Source organism: Thamnophis elegans, chromosome 9 (assembly GCF_009769535.1).
Source record: "Thamnophis elegans isolate rThaEle1 chromosome 9, rThaEle1.pri, whole genome shotgun sequence".
NCBI classification, from domain to species: Eukaryota; Metazoa; Chordata; class Lepidosauria; order Squamata; family Colubridae; genus Thamnophis; species Thamnophis elegans.
Window position 1 is genome coordinate 28822053 of NC_045549.1, and position 15180 is coordinate 28837232.

The 15180-nt window shown below is 32.7% G+C and overlaps 1 protein-coding gene across 1 annotated transcript in view; it reads left to right on the forward strand.

The window, feature by feature from the left end:
- LRBA (LPS responsive beige-like anchor protein) overlaps positions 1-15180 on the forward strand; it is a 383648-nt gene that overhangs the window by 338891 nt on the left and 29577 nt on the right. The window contains 2 exon segments of the mRNA XM_032223698.1: positions 2268-2435; positions 11906-11995. Coding sequence (XP_032079589.1) covers positions 2268-2435; positions 11906-11995 — 258 coding nt within the window.

Sequence of the window (15180 nt, forward strand, 5' to 3'; positions counted from 1 at the left end):
TCAAACTCACAGCCCATGGGCTGGATGTTTCACATGCTGGTCACACTCACCCTCTGGTTTAGCAAAGGGGGGTGGAAATTCCCGATACGTCACGTGATGACAATGTGACTATGTGATTTTGACACCCCTGCTCTAAAGGTTCTATTGCTGGAACAAAAAGAAGGGAAATCAAGAGGATGACCATCAGAACGGCAAATGGTCTTAGCTTCAGTGGTGAAGACCTGGAAGAACAGAGTAGAGCTTATTGTCATGGAAAAAAATATGAAGTTATTTAGAGTTGACACTGATGTGATAGCACTAATCAATCAAAATTTTTTGAAGATTGCAGGAATTTTTTGCATAAACATTTGTTACATGTACATCTACAGTGAGAAGGACAGAGGGAAGACCCTCTATCAATTCAGATAAACAAGATTGAACCCAGCCCAGGAAAGTGATTTATAAATATATTCTCATGATTAAAAAAGGGAGGAAAGAAGCACGTTCAGACTTGTAAGATCCAGTAGTTGTTCTAGTAAGAGTAGTTTAAGGTTTTCATGTGTATGTTTCTTAGTGAGATCTGACTTTTAGGGCTTACAGTCCTAGAATCACTAGACATCTTTTAATGAATCTGAGAAATCATCTATCAAATGATTTCTATCAAGATATAAAATATAAGTTATGTGTTTGGAAACTATATTTTAAATGGAATTTATAATTATTTGAAGTCTTTGTAAAAAGAGACTGTTGAAAGAAAGCATTATTTTATATAATGATCAATTTAGCTTTATATTGCTTGAAGAGAATATAATAAATGAAATAAGAGATGGGATTTTTAAAAAGTCAATCCTGTTCATTAATGATGTGTTTAATGATGTGTAGCAGTTATAACTTAAACTGATTTAGAAATTACATGATTCCTTTTATAAGACAAGATTCCGGAATGAGATTTTTGTAATGCTTTTAATTATTTTATTATTGTATTGGTGAATTATTAATAATAGCGATAGCACTTAGACTTATATACTGCTTCCTAGTGCTCTACAGCCCTCTCTAAACAGTTTACAGAGTCAGCATATTGCCCCCAACAATCTGGGTCCTCATTTACTGATCTCGGAACTATGGAAGGCTAAGGCAACCTTGAGTCTGATGAGATTCGATTTGCCAAACTGCTGGCAGCCGGTGATCAGCAGAAGCAGCCTGCAGTACTGCACTCAAACCATTGTGCCACCGCGGCTCATAAATATTAAAATCAATATTAAAATCAATATATTACTATTACAGTTATTGTTTTAATTATTTAAATAACTAATCATTATTTAATTATGATATTTAATTAATTTATATATTTATGTACAATTAATTTATATAATAAATTATTTAATTAACCTTCAAAAGGTTAGTGCTGATTCATTTTAATTATCTATAGGAGATCTAGTAGTGAAGGAAATCTAAGATTTCAAAATTAGGCTCTATTTGAAGTAATACTGGTTTACACATTAATCACTTCTTGAAAACTATTGACACCTATAGATGAAGGTAAATGATGCAGTATGGAAGTCTGAAACTCTAGTATGTTTGTTGCATTTTTCCATACTACACAGGAAATTGTAATTGACAATTATGTGTATACTCCAGAAAACTACCATTTAACATATCAGTTATAGTAAAATTTACCAATTGCCTTTTAACTATTTATGCCATTTTGTCAAAATTCAAGATAGATGTAATAAATTATAAGTTGTGATAGTTGTGTTACATTCACTAGATAGATTGCATCATTTTAAGGTAGTGGCTATCTCTATTGTTTCCAACAGTTGGAAACAGTGCATAAATTATAAGGCTGCAGCATTTTTTCTTTAGCTATATAGTAGTATTTTCTTTCCCAAGGTGGTACTCTTCCAATGTGGTGAGACACAGGTGCCCACACAACTGAAAGGTACAAGATTGGGATGATTAATATAGTCTGTCTTGTCCTTTCCTATTATTGTCAGATTAGACAATGATTACTCATCCATGGTGAATTTAATTGTTCATAGTACAACCTTGAATTATTTTAATACTAGCACAACTCTATTGCAAATGTTTAAAACTCCATTAGGGACTTGCAAGGCACAGTTGGTTCAACATATTCTAAAAGGTATAATTAGCATCGTCATAGTTTGTGAAATAACCTTTTTTCTCTAAGGCGCTTGCATATTTCTAACCTTTGCATTGTGGTTTATGTAAGATGGTGGACAGAAAATAAGTTTGAGAAACAATATAACCAGTGTTGTATTTTGTTTCAGGCTTTAGAAAGTGAATTTGTTTCCTGTCAACTGCACCAGTGGATTGATTTGATTTTTGGCTATAAGCAGCAAGGGCCAGAAGCTGTCAGATCTCTAAATGTTTTCTACTATCTGACCTATGAAGGAGCTGTCAATCTCAATTCAATAATGGATCCAATGTTGAGGGAGGTAAGCATGTTCATACTTGGGAGAATAAAAATTTATGAAGGAATGTTGGACTTTTTGAAATATTGATAAAGCATATTTGATTTTATTGTAGTTTAAAAGATTTATAGACATTTTAAAACAAAGTTCCCCAACCTTTCCACATTGGTGACCGGGGGCATTTAGAGTGGGGAAAGAGGGGATGATTTTGGGAGGGGAAAGTGCAATATCCATGGCGACACTCAAGTGAGGGGCCGCGAGCGCCCATGCTGATGCTCTCACCAGTGGGTTGTGTGCATGTGCAGAGGTGCGTGCCCTGTCCAGACACTCATGTGGTGTGGTGGCGATTAGCCTATGGCCCAGTAGTGGGCTGCAGCTCACAAGTTGGGGAACCCTGTTTTAAAGGATATTTTCTATCCTACCTACACTAACATAACTCCTTAGATTTATTTTGGTTACACATGGCATAATTGTTCAAAACAGATTTTGTAAGTTATTAGTAAGACAGTTTTCTCCTTTCTGCCTTGTTTCTTTGGCAATGGTCTTCTCTCTACAAGGTTTGCTACATTTTACAAATGGAAAAAGCAGTTTGGGAAACTGAAAAGGGAAATACTGTGCCTAGCAAGTATTTTTGAATAAAATGATTTTGGGGAGGTTTTGGAAAGCTATAAGACTTCATGTAAAAGAAAGAAAATATACATCACTGTTGATTGTTCTCTCTGTAAATTTTAGGTATATTATTATAAGCTTTTATAACAAGAATTGTGGATTTAAAATATAATGAAATATTCTTTCTAGATTTTTCCACTGTGGGGTTTTTTGAATTTTTTTAGAAAAAAGCCTAGGAAATGATGTAATTAGTGCACCAATTTTTATGCAAGCACTAAAAATGCTTGGGTCTTTTTCATATGTAATCCTTTAAGAGCTTATTTATTCATAATTTAAAGCAAACAGATCTTTATCAACAAGAGAGTGTACAACATGTAATTATAGATTTGGCAAACCTTATAAAATGCTGCTACGTACATGAAATTCACATTTGAAATATTTCTTTCTGAATTTGTAAGAGAATAACTATTTGAATAATTGATTTAAAAACAGCTTGCACCACTGCTTTTGTCCTTACTGGCATTAACATGTTTTGGCTTTTCTGCTTGAATCCAATCATAGCCATTTTTATTTTCTTACAGTTAACAAAGTTCATTTTTATTTATGATTTTCTGACATGCTTCTAAAGAGCATAAACAATGGACTTAAGGCAGAACCTCTAATTTCTGAGTCTTCTTGTCATGATATTTTAGGAGTGTGTGTCTATGTGTCTGCATCTGTTTATTTGTTATTAACCCATTTTCATAGTTAAATCTAGTATAGAAAGCTGCTAGGGTAACCATGGGGGTTTCCTAACCTTCTACACACCACAATTAATTAACTAGAATTAGGTAAATTGATATGACATAAATTCTACTTGCAAACATGTATAAGACAAGAAGTCATGGTATCCATGCATTATTTGTAATATCTTTTAAAATACAAAGAGTTCAAGATTAGTATGTGATTAAATGTCTTTATTACACAAAGGGACATACAGAATGCTGTTTTCTTTTTGCCAAGAAATCTGGAATTTTGAAAGAACAAAGAAGTTCTCACTATGTTAATTTCCTAGATAGCCAACACATGTGGAAAAACAGCATTACAATAATTTGTGAATAAAAAGGTCTGTTCCCTATTTTACTATTTCTATGATGTAATAGCTTAACAGTCTGCTGCACTTTAAACATTGAGGGAGTCTTTAATTGTTTAAAAACAGTTTAATAAACAGTTCTAAAAAACAGTCCTAACAAACAAAAGAATGAAGCTTACTAATATTTTGGCCTAAACTATGTTTATTAGTAAAAATGTAATTAATTTTTGAAAGCCTTGTGATCAATTAATACAGAAATAATCCTTCTGTTGACGTTCTGAAATACTTGGTAATTTATTTTGCTTTTCCTCATATCAACATTTTCTTAGGTTTTAATAATTTCTTATGTTCTTCACGATGTATGAGCTAAAGGATAAAACAGACCAATGAAAAGGTTTGGACTATATAATATTGCAGATTAGGAATAGAAAAAAGACCGTGACCCGTCAAAAGCGCGTTCCACAAAAGCACGGTCGACAAAATCGCGTATGTGACGTCATCACAACGCGACGAAACAGATCGAAAAATTGAAATAAAAATTAAATTACAGCAAGCCGATTCACATAAAGGTAAGGGTTAGGTTAAGGGTTAGGGTTAGGGTTAGGTTAAGGGTTAGGGTTAGAGCGTTAGCGTTACGTTTAGCGTTAGGTTAAGGGTTAGCGTTAGGTTTTTCGTTACGTTAAGGGTTAGGTTTAGGGTTAGGTTTAGGGTTAGGTTAAGGGTTAGGTTTAGGGTTAGGTTTGGGGGGGTTAGGGGAAGGTTTTAGCTTTATTTTTACATTTTTCGATCTTTTTCGATCTTTTTCGTCGCGCTGTGATGACGTCACATACGCGCTTTCGTCGACCGCGATTTTGTCGTCCGCGGTTTTGTGGTAGAACCAAAAAGACATGGTAGGAAAGAATTCTTCTTTGAATCTCTAAGCCTAAGGCATAATATACCAGAAGAGAATTTCTGAATAATGAACAACAGAATATAAAGGAAAATGCAGTTTATTCTTTCCCTGTTAGGAATTAACAAATGAATAAAGAGCATCCAATAGTTACAGCAATTAAGAAATAAATATCATATAAGGTACCTCACCTCTTGCTCAAAAGCCCTTGAGGAAAATAATACAAAAATGTTAATTTTATCTTATTTCTAATCTTAAAATAAAACAGAGAATCAGTTTCAATCTTGATATTAACTTTAGAATGGTTAGCAAATGTTTGTTCATCTTCCTTTTAACTGACTAAAGCCACGGCAAGCAAAAACTCTGAAGATTTAACACTTACTGTGATAAGGAGACATGGTCAATGAATGTTCTGTTTGGTTCATAATATGGAAACAGAGCTACTTTCAAGGAACATTTACATTTCTTGATTATTAAACTACTTATAAGGGTTTTTTTCTTACGCAATGTAAGATATTATTTCTTTTTAAAAAATATACATTAAAGGCTAAAATAAATTATTCTTGGGCTTCTTGCTATTTGTAATGCACTGTATATGAAGTAATACCAAAGACTTAGAGATTCAAAGAAGAATTCTTTCCTACCATTACTACTGGAGAATCATTTTTCTTTTAGCTATGGAAGAAGGCATAAGAAATATGAAAGTTCTATGCATATCTCCATGTAATCATACCAATATGTATATGATACACTGTCAATCCATTTGATAAATGAATTTCTTACACACCCTCATACTAACTCATCATCTCCCTGTCTGTTAATCTGTCTCTTCAAAGATTTATTCTAACATTCCAAAATTGAGAGCAATTTATATGACCAGCATTGGCTTGATTGGTCAGAAATTATAGTTTGAATAAAAGTGAAATATTTTTGTTAGTTCATAAAAATAGTTTGCTGTCTATAAAGAGGTTTGCCAGCTTCTCTAAACATTTTAAATTTTTATTGCTTTGCAATATAAGAGCCTCTGAGACCAATTACAATGGAACACAGTTTCTTAAACTAACATATTGAAGTAAATGTCTATGAATTCACAAGTACATTTGGTCTTTTATCCCAAGGAAAAAATGCTTTAAAGGAAGTTGTTTATTTAGGATGCTTTATTTATATAATAATTAAACTGAGACTATAACTGTATATCTAAATATTAGGCTGAATTTGAATTTTCTCTTATGTTTGATCTTACAAAAAACTTTCATAGGTCAAGAAGATAGAAATTGATTTGTTTTTATAGCTCATTATGTCCTCTCAACATTGATCCAGACATTTTACTAACACTATGGAATAAATTTCTGGAGACTGTAGCCAGTAATGTTTATCATGGGGGAAAAAATGTTTATCCCTGTTTTAAAGATGCCAATTTTCTATAAATAAAATTCTACTGAGAGAATGCTTATGATAGTAACATTAATTAGGATCCAAGACAATATCAACAACACAATAGGAATAATTCTTACCCTGAAAAACTTCATGGTTCAATGGTACATATATTGAAACTTGCTTAATTAATAATTGTTTTATTTTTTAATATGATGAAAATTCTTGCATTAAAAATACCAAGCCACATTTCTTTCAGGTTATATTGTGGAAAAGAATTGCAATGGAATTAATGCACTTTTGGAAGGCATTATCTGGGTTTGTTTATTTATTTATTTATTTATTTCAATTGAAACTGTCACCCATCTCAACAACTCTAACGATAATTTTAGGCAATGGACACTAAAAATACAACATAACAGCAACATAACAATAAATTACCAGCAGTCAATATAAAAAACACAAACAACTTAACAACATAATCATCTCACAGACTCTCCTATACATTACAGTCCCAATGCCTGATGACATAGCCAATTTTGAAGGCCTAATGAAAGGCCAACAGGTTTAGGTCTCATTCATTTTCCAGCGGGATAGTGGAACAGAGCAGTTATCTTCTTGACCTCTGCTTCTCTAGTGTATCTCCTTAGCCTCATAGCCAGTGCTGGGAACCTTTATTAGCTGTCTAGGGCTTCAGACATCTGATGTGGACTTTGTTATTCTGGACACTGTCCAAACAAGCACGATTCTACTACTTTGCATCACTCTAATATTTGTAATATGCAGGTGAAGCATTCGGGGATACTTTCCCAAGGACCCTTATGGGTAAGTTAGGTAGCCAGGATTTAAACTCTGATCTCCAATGTCCTTTAAAAATCTCATGACATCTCATGCTTTTTTAAAATTCTTGGTGGAAGCTGGAAATTTCAGTTTTAAATCATAAGAAGATAACTTAGCCAATGAATCGTTCACAAAGTCAAATGCAATTTGTATTTACAGCATAGTTCAACAGCTGCTAAATACTTTCAACTTATTTGCAGTGGTCTTTTTATGAATAGGTGTTTCTAGATGTCTTAGAAAATTAGTATAATTATTAGAAAATGTTTCAACATAGACATTTATTCTGAAAGTGTGAATTAAATAAATGAGGACTCCACATAGACACCGCTCAGAAGGTTTTTGGAAGCAAATTATCTTGGTAGAAGCTGTAGCCAGAAGTATGCTGTCCAGATGGTTTGTTTGACACAGTGCAGCACAGGAACTGTGTGTGAAAAGCTAAATAAATGTTAAGGATTAGTCTAAACTTAATTGAAAACCTCCATGTAAAATACCATTAAATGGTACCAGTTTCTTATTTAATGTTTTTTAAAAATATATTGAATCCAAACATACTATTTAGGGATGTAATATTTAATAGAGGAAATGTAAGAGTATGTTTGATCCATCGCGAACGTGTTGAAAAATAAATTTCACACAATATAAGGAAGTTAATCATGCCAAAGTCAATACACTGGATAGAATTATGTATTACAATTAACTTGTGTTTAAATTGGCAATCTCTATAGGATATTCCTTTGCCACTGACAGCATCTAGTAATAATTAACTTGAAATCTTGATATGGGTAAGTTAAGTGCCTCATATCCAGCACTGTGACTTTTGATATGCATCCTGAATGATAGTTTTATTATGATGATATATGCAAAGTGATAGTCCCTAATCTCATATGGAAATCTATTTCAACCCCAAATATTTGCAGCATTGCATGTATTCTCTCCAGTCTTCCTTATAGTTTCTTTGAAATCATTTGCCATTTTTTCTTTGTCTCTTTGAAGTATTTTCAAAGCTCATTTTTCTTATTCCGCTTTATCTGCTTGTTTCCAGTAGCCAGAGATTTAGGTGTTCTCAGTGAGCACATCAATGTTCCAGACAAAGACACTGTTTGAAATTATCCATGAACCCAGTGCCTCTAAACATTATTGAGTGGCATTTGTTTCTGTAGGTTATGTCTGCTCTGCCTAACTGGTTTATTTCAGATTGGCAGCTGGGATTACAATGTGGTAGATGGACAGTTTGCATGGTTTGAAGATTGCATTGAGCTGTACTAGGCCTCAGTTTAATATGTCTGGAATGTACAGGCTCAGATTAGAGAAAGTTGCAAAACTTCTCCACTGAGGGAGAAATAAATCGTTTTTGCAGGCTATAATTACTTCTCTGTTTTAACTCAGTTGCAACGTAATTATGCCTGCAGGAGTCATTTTCATAATTAGGTTGAACAAAAATAAGTTTTATTAATTTTCTTACGTGAAAGGAATTGTTACAGTTCTAAAAAAATCTAGGTTATACAGGTTTCATTCACCTTAATGTTTTGGAATACACTTTGTTTTCATACATATGCATATTCTGGGATATGTAAGTAGTGGTGGAGGAAAACAGCATCTGAAAGCAATATTAACCCAAATATTTTACGATTCTAATTTTCAGAATTGATAAATAGCACAAAGATATTATTTTTGTTCCATACATTCATATTAAGCAAATGTTGCATTATTTAGATACTGAAATAAAAAGTGCCTACTTTCCAATGATCTAAGAATTTAAATGTAAGGATTCCTAAAAAGTCTTTTGATTTTCTATCTGGCCAAATCTCTATTCTTTACTGTCCAGAACCAAGCATTTCAGACTGTTTGTTGGGATGGATTGGGTCAGGGTTATTGTCAGGGAAAGATGTAAAGGGGATGTGAAGGGGGCATGGCAAGGGTCAGGGAGAATGCACAAGTGGTCAGCATAGTGCAAAGCACAGAGGGGCTAGATGAGACAGTGCAGATGAGGGAGACTCACCTCAGCAACTTCCAGCCTTCCCTCTCTGTTTTGCTATTGATTTCCTGAGGAAGTCAGCAGGGAACATTGCAAATGGTGATCATGTGATTGTGGGGCACTTGGCCATGCTTGTAAGTACTAACAGTTTGACAAACAGTCAGATCATGTGACTGTATGGATGCTGAAACACCAAGACTGGTCATAACCACTATTCAGTGCCATTTTAACATGGAATGGTTGCTATGGTCATCGGTCAATACTAGAAATGTTGATGAAAATGACAGATCTAACAAATATGGCAAAATTAACCTTTTTGATTTGAAAAAAATCAAAAATTACATTTAGCAGTGACTGAAATCCCCTATGAACTTTTTGCTGAAAAAAAAGAAAAAAAATGAACTTGTGGTTTATGTGTTTGAATATTAGCAAGGGTAACTTATGGAAAGAAGGAAATTATGATGTAATTTAGGACAGAGATAGAAAAAAATATTTAATTTATTTATTACAACTTTATAATTTTATAAATAACACAAGGTGATAAACATATCCAACACACCTTCCACAATCCTGTGAGGTAAGTTGATGTGAAGGAGAGTGATTGGCCCAAGGTCACCCCAAGTCACCCTGTTGGTTTTCATGGCTAAGTGGGATTAGAACTGCTTTCTAGCCTGTTGCCTTAACTACTAGACCAAACTGGCTATATAATATAAGCCTTATATAATATAATATAATCACTTCCAAAAGCTTGGAAGCTACTTCTTTATAACCTTTCTTTTTCTTTCTTTCAATTTGCTTTTCTATTTTTTATTTTTATTTATATACTTTCTTTATATGCCTGCATACAAACACATAGCTGCATACATACCTACAAACATATATACATATTCACCCATTTTTTACCAAAATAAAAGTAGGTAGGCAGGCAGGGAGGTAGGAGGATAGGATGGTAGGTAGAGATAGATACCTTATCCAAGAGCCAATGGCCCTGTAACTTTGGACATACAAAAACAACAGAGCATCTGCTTCTTCAGTGCCTGCTAAATAGAGACATTTGTACTAGCCTCATCTCACTGTTATTGTGTAAATATCCAGAATATACAAGACACCCCTTCTACACCTCTTTGCTGCTTTCAGATATCAGCCCTATTACAACATTCTATGTTGCCAGGTTTTTGCTCAGCAGTGCTTAAAATTCTTTGGATGATGACCTGTACCATAAACTAGACTTAATGAGCTTCCCATTCACCATACTAGAATGCTCTGAAATTTGATAGTGTCTTTCACATGCTAACCTTTAATACTACCCCTTTTCAGCTTTTATATAATTTTTCTGTTTTAAAATATATGTTTATATATTTTTAGCATTTCATAATTGTTTTAGATATATCATCTATGAGTTGCATTGACTTTACCCCCTCCCCTCCTTGTGCTGATCTATGACAATAATAAAGGTTTGATAATGATACTATGTTCACTAAAATTTATTTTCAGGTAAATGGTTAGGGAATTGAATGATTATAAAATTAACTGGTTTATAGTGTGTTGTCTTGTTATGTTATTTATTTTCTGTTATTAAGAGAAGTATTCATGCAGACAGGGTTATCTTTACAATCTCAAAGAGAGATTTGTTCATTTTCAGCCCTAGGAAGCCAACACTGATTCAAAGGCACAATTAAAAAAAAAACCTCTATAAACTTAAAAGTTAACTTTCATATAACTTTACCATCTCTGCCTTGTTCTAAAGCAATATGCCTTCTGTGTTTTGGTGGTGTTTCTTCTCATTGCCTGCAAAATAGTTCATATTCTTCAAAGCAATTCCTTAATTCTCTGCATTAGTTTTCAGTGATTGTAGGGGCTTCAAAAAATTGATAAACAAGGAACAGAATTTGTAAAAACTTGTTGTTAGATTAGTTCATTTTCTTTGTTGAATGTAAAATTCCAAATTGTAACTTGTTTGCATTTACTAAACGCTGAAGTGTGACCAAGAAAGCTGTATCCCAAGTATGCACCTGAGACTGCAACAGCTTTAGTTTGCCTTGCAATATGTGTCCCATTTTGATAAACTATATAAATGGCCTTCTGAAAATGTGGAGATGGTAGCGTCATCTAGAAATCTCAGAAACGGCAGGTGAAATAGCAAAAAGATGGTGAAGAACCTTCTCTAAATGCAAGTTTAGATGCAAGTTCAGTTGTACATGTACTTCCTAAATATATATGATGGACAAATGAATGTTTTTTCAAAGTTATTTTCAGTTTCACTGTCAATCGGTACCTTCAACATATATTGTACTGCTTGTGTGAATGCTCATTTTTATGCATGTTGCTCATTAATGTTCAAGATTTTCACTAAATTTCAGCTAGAACTTGTTTGTAATATTGCATTTGGAATATTTTAATCATTGTCATTATTTTCACTAAAAACTATAAATAATCTAGTATTTCATTTTGTCTTTCATACCTCTCCAACCCTTTTTTTAAAATTACATTTTGTAGTTCTTTTCAGACATAAACATATAACACAGTAAGTTGCTGCCAAACAAAATATATTTATCTCTAGTCTCTTTATTACTAGAGAAAGCAGGAAAATTTATTTATTTTGTAACTATTTATAGGTTTGTCAGTATGACAAATTTCTAATGAGCCATGACTTATCGCTGAATATTTTTAAATGTAATTTATGATAAAATCTAATCATGTTCCACATAAGAATGTATTGATGATGTCTATTCCAGGCAGTGGAAGCTCAGATCCGAAGTTTTGGACAGACTCCTTCCCAAGTGCTTATAGAACCACATCCTCCAAGAAGTTCTGCTATGCAGTTGGTAAGTTGGGTCCAGATTTTATACCTTGGTAAAATGGCTACTCTGAATTCAAATACACAAATCTTCTCTTTGTTTCAAATGTATAAAATACAACATTTTTGCACGCATACCAGAACTTATATTTTCATAGTGTAACATTTTAAAATATTCATTCTTCCACTGAAATTATAATGTATTACAATTTATCAGAATTCCACTGGAGCACATCATTATTTTAGAGATCTTATTTAAGTTTAATCAGATGAATATAGAAATTTTTAAATAATGATGCTCCATTTTAATTTCAGGGACAACACAACATAATCATAGTTAGTAAACTCAAGTGTGCACTTTATTGTTCTCTTTTTGTACATGGACAGGTGTACAAAATATGATTTTACAAAACTATTTTATATGTTCAAAAATATTCAGATGATATTTAAATCAGTTCTTAGTATTTGATATTCCTTTTCACATAGAATTGCAATTTAGAAATAAAAAAGAGTGGAGAGATACACAGAAATGGAAAGAAATTAATGATGTCTTTTGAAGTGAAAACAAAAATAAAAGCAAAATATAAATCTTATCAATACTGCTTTTACCAAATTTCATTAAAAATGATATTAAGTTTGTGTAAGCATTTTGAAATTAGTGGGTGGATTTAGATCATTGTCATTTAACATCAGATAACACTATAGCTATTTGGTTGAAAATCAAGAATTCAATTCAGGCAATTCCTACCATTTAAAGAAATAGATCACATACATGTGTGTATGTCTATATTATATGCAAAAAATATACCGTTTTAGCATTTCAGAGAGCTGCCACAGAGACAAACATGCAACTGACTCTCGCATCTCTGCAAATGTTGTAGAAACAATAACTTCTGAGAGTAGTTTTAAAGTTCACATTTTTATTCTTGTGTTTTAATTTGGGGGGGGGGGGGTTAAGATGAGAATGACAAAAAATGTTTTCATTCCATGCTATATTAACACCAAATCAAAGTTCTACCATTGTAATGATTGGTTTAATTGCTAAAAGTTCCACTAATTTCTCTGGGTTCTGTGTGGAGAAGCCATTAAAGGCACCATGGGCTGTGTTAAATGCACAGGCCATAATATGCACCAGGTGTAGTAATTAGCAATCACAAGGAGGCTGCCTATTTGTCTGGTTTGGCTGCTGTTGCTGTATCCCCTTGTGTTTTCACACCATCAGATAGCTGAATTTAATTGAGGCCACATCAGATGAGGCATTACTGACACCTTTAATTGAATGAGCATCCAGGGAGGATTAACTCATAATATTGATTGGCTTTTAGCCACTTGCTCAAAAGTGTGTCTGGGTAGCTTATTAGTTGTTTTTATTTACACCTTCATGCAAAGATTACAAATAGGAATTCATAGTGCAATATGTTTTTCTAAGTACTCTTAATGTCTTTTCTTCAAAGGAGTGATATAAAAATGCATTATTTATTTGTTATCTATAACTAAATGTACATATACAACTAAGGATAACTAGGCAAAAACCATTGTCCCTGTATTCAAACTTAGTATTTCAGGATTATTCTCACATAATATTAGTAATAAATATATAAATAATAACTTTATTCAGCAGAGTGTACATTAATACCATACTCACTAACAATCAGTTATTTTATTTGTTCAGCTGTTACATATTAGTTATCTCAAACAGTTTTAGAAAATATGCGAAAGCATGAATTTTGATAATATAAGCTAACAGCACTTTCTTAGAATAGGGCTGTAATTCCTACTTCCAAAATGTTATAACAATGATGAGAGTAAAGACTGCATTTTGATAATTCCTTTGACATCAGTTATTTTATAGCTTCATCAAATAAGTGTATATAATCTGATGTAATATTTAAAGGATGTGTATATATGTGTACACCAAATTAGTATTCCTAATATTTTGAGTCATTTTTAATGACTCTTCTATAGATGTTAGGGTTCGACAGACAATACATAGCAAAGAAAGTCAACCTCTTAACAAATGAAACTTCTATTATCAAATAGAGTTATGAAGGCAGGATACAAAATTGCAAAGTGAAAACATTAAAATTAAAACATCTGCAATGTATTAGGCAAGTGATATTAAATAGGTAGTCTGTTGGCATGAATGTTTCCCTATTTATACTTTGTCATGCTGGAAACCTAGTTTGCTCTGCGGAAACTGTGTCAACCTGCCTGCTGCCAAGTTAGAGTTCTAAGTCTAAGTAGCTCCATAGCCACAAGGTTCTCCTAGAAGAGCTTTACTGAATTCTAGCTTTCCAGGAAGACAAAGGTTAGTAAAAAGTGTTGTAGCAACCAAGGAATTGCTAGAAATTTAATTCTTAAAAAAGTATTTATAAAACTTGGAATTAAATTTGATCGTTAATTGGGTTATATCCAGATTAAGTTAACCTCTTGAAATCTATAAGATACTTAAATGAATCATAGTTAGAGATATTATGTGGTTGTTGCGAAATTGGAGCATAAGAGTTTCATCTTTGTGATGGAATGTCTTATTGGACCTTGAGAACATGGAGTAAGAGAGATAAGGGAAGAAATAGGGTTGGCGCATTACAGATAAGAGTCCTGAATCGAAGGGAGCGGGAAATGTGAGAAAGAGACTCCTTAACTCTGCCTTAATTACATTAGGTATAAATTGTGTGAAATAATTATTTCAATTGGTTTTGGAGCTTTATTGTATTACCTTGATGATGATAATAATAATAATATTTCCAGAAATCCAGTGTTTCCTGAACTTGCTAACATTATGGAGTTTGACAATATTACATCCTTTTTTATTTGCAACATTTCCTGATTTCCCCCACCTCATCCAAGCGTTCTCCAAACCTGGCAACTTTAAACTTGTGGATTTCAACTCCCAGAATTTCCCAACCAGCACGAGAACCCTGCTTTATATTGTTGTTGTTGTTGTTGTTATTTTATCAGAAACAAATCAATAGTGGAGGAAAAGATAGAATAGCTGCAGAAAATATTTTGATTAATTAATAATATTTCCAAATTAAAATTCTTCATTTGGAAATATTACTGAATACATCATGTTAATAACATTGAACTTGCTTTAGTTTACTCTTCTTTAAAATTTATATCTGTACTTTTTTCCTATTCTTTAAAATTTACATCTATACTTATTTAAAATCTACTTCTTAGACTTGTATCATGAATGAAGCAGATATTGAA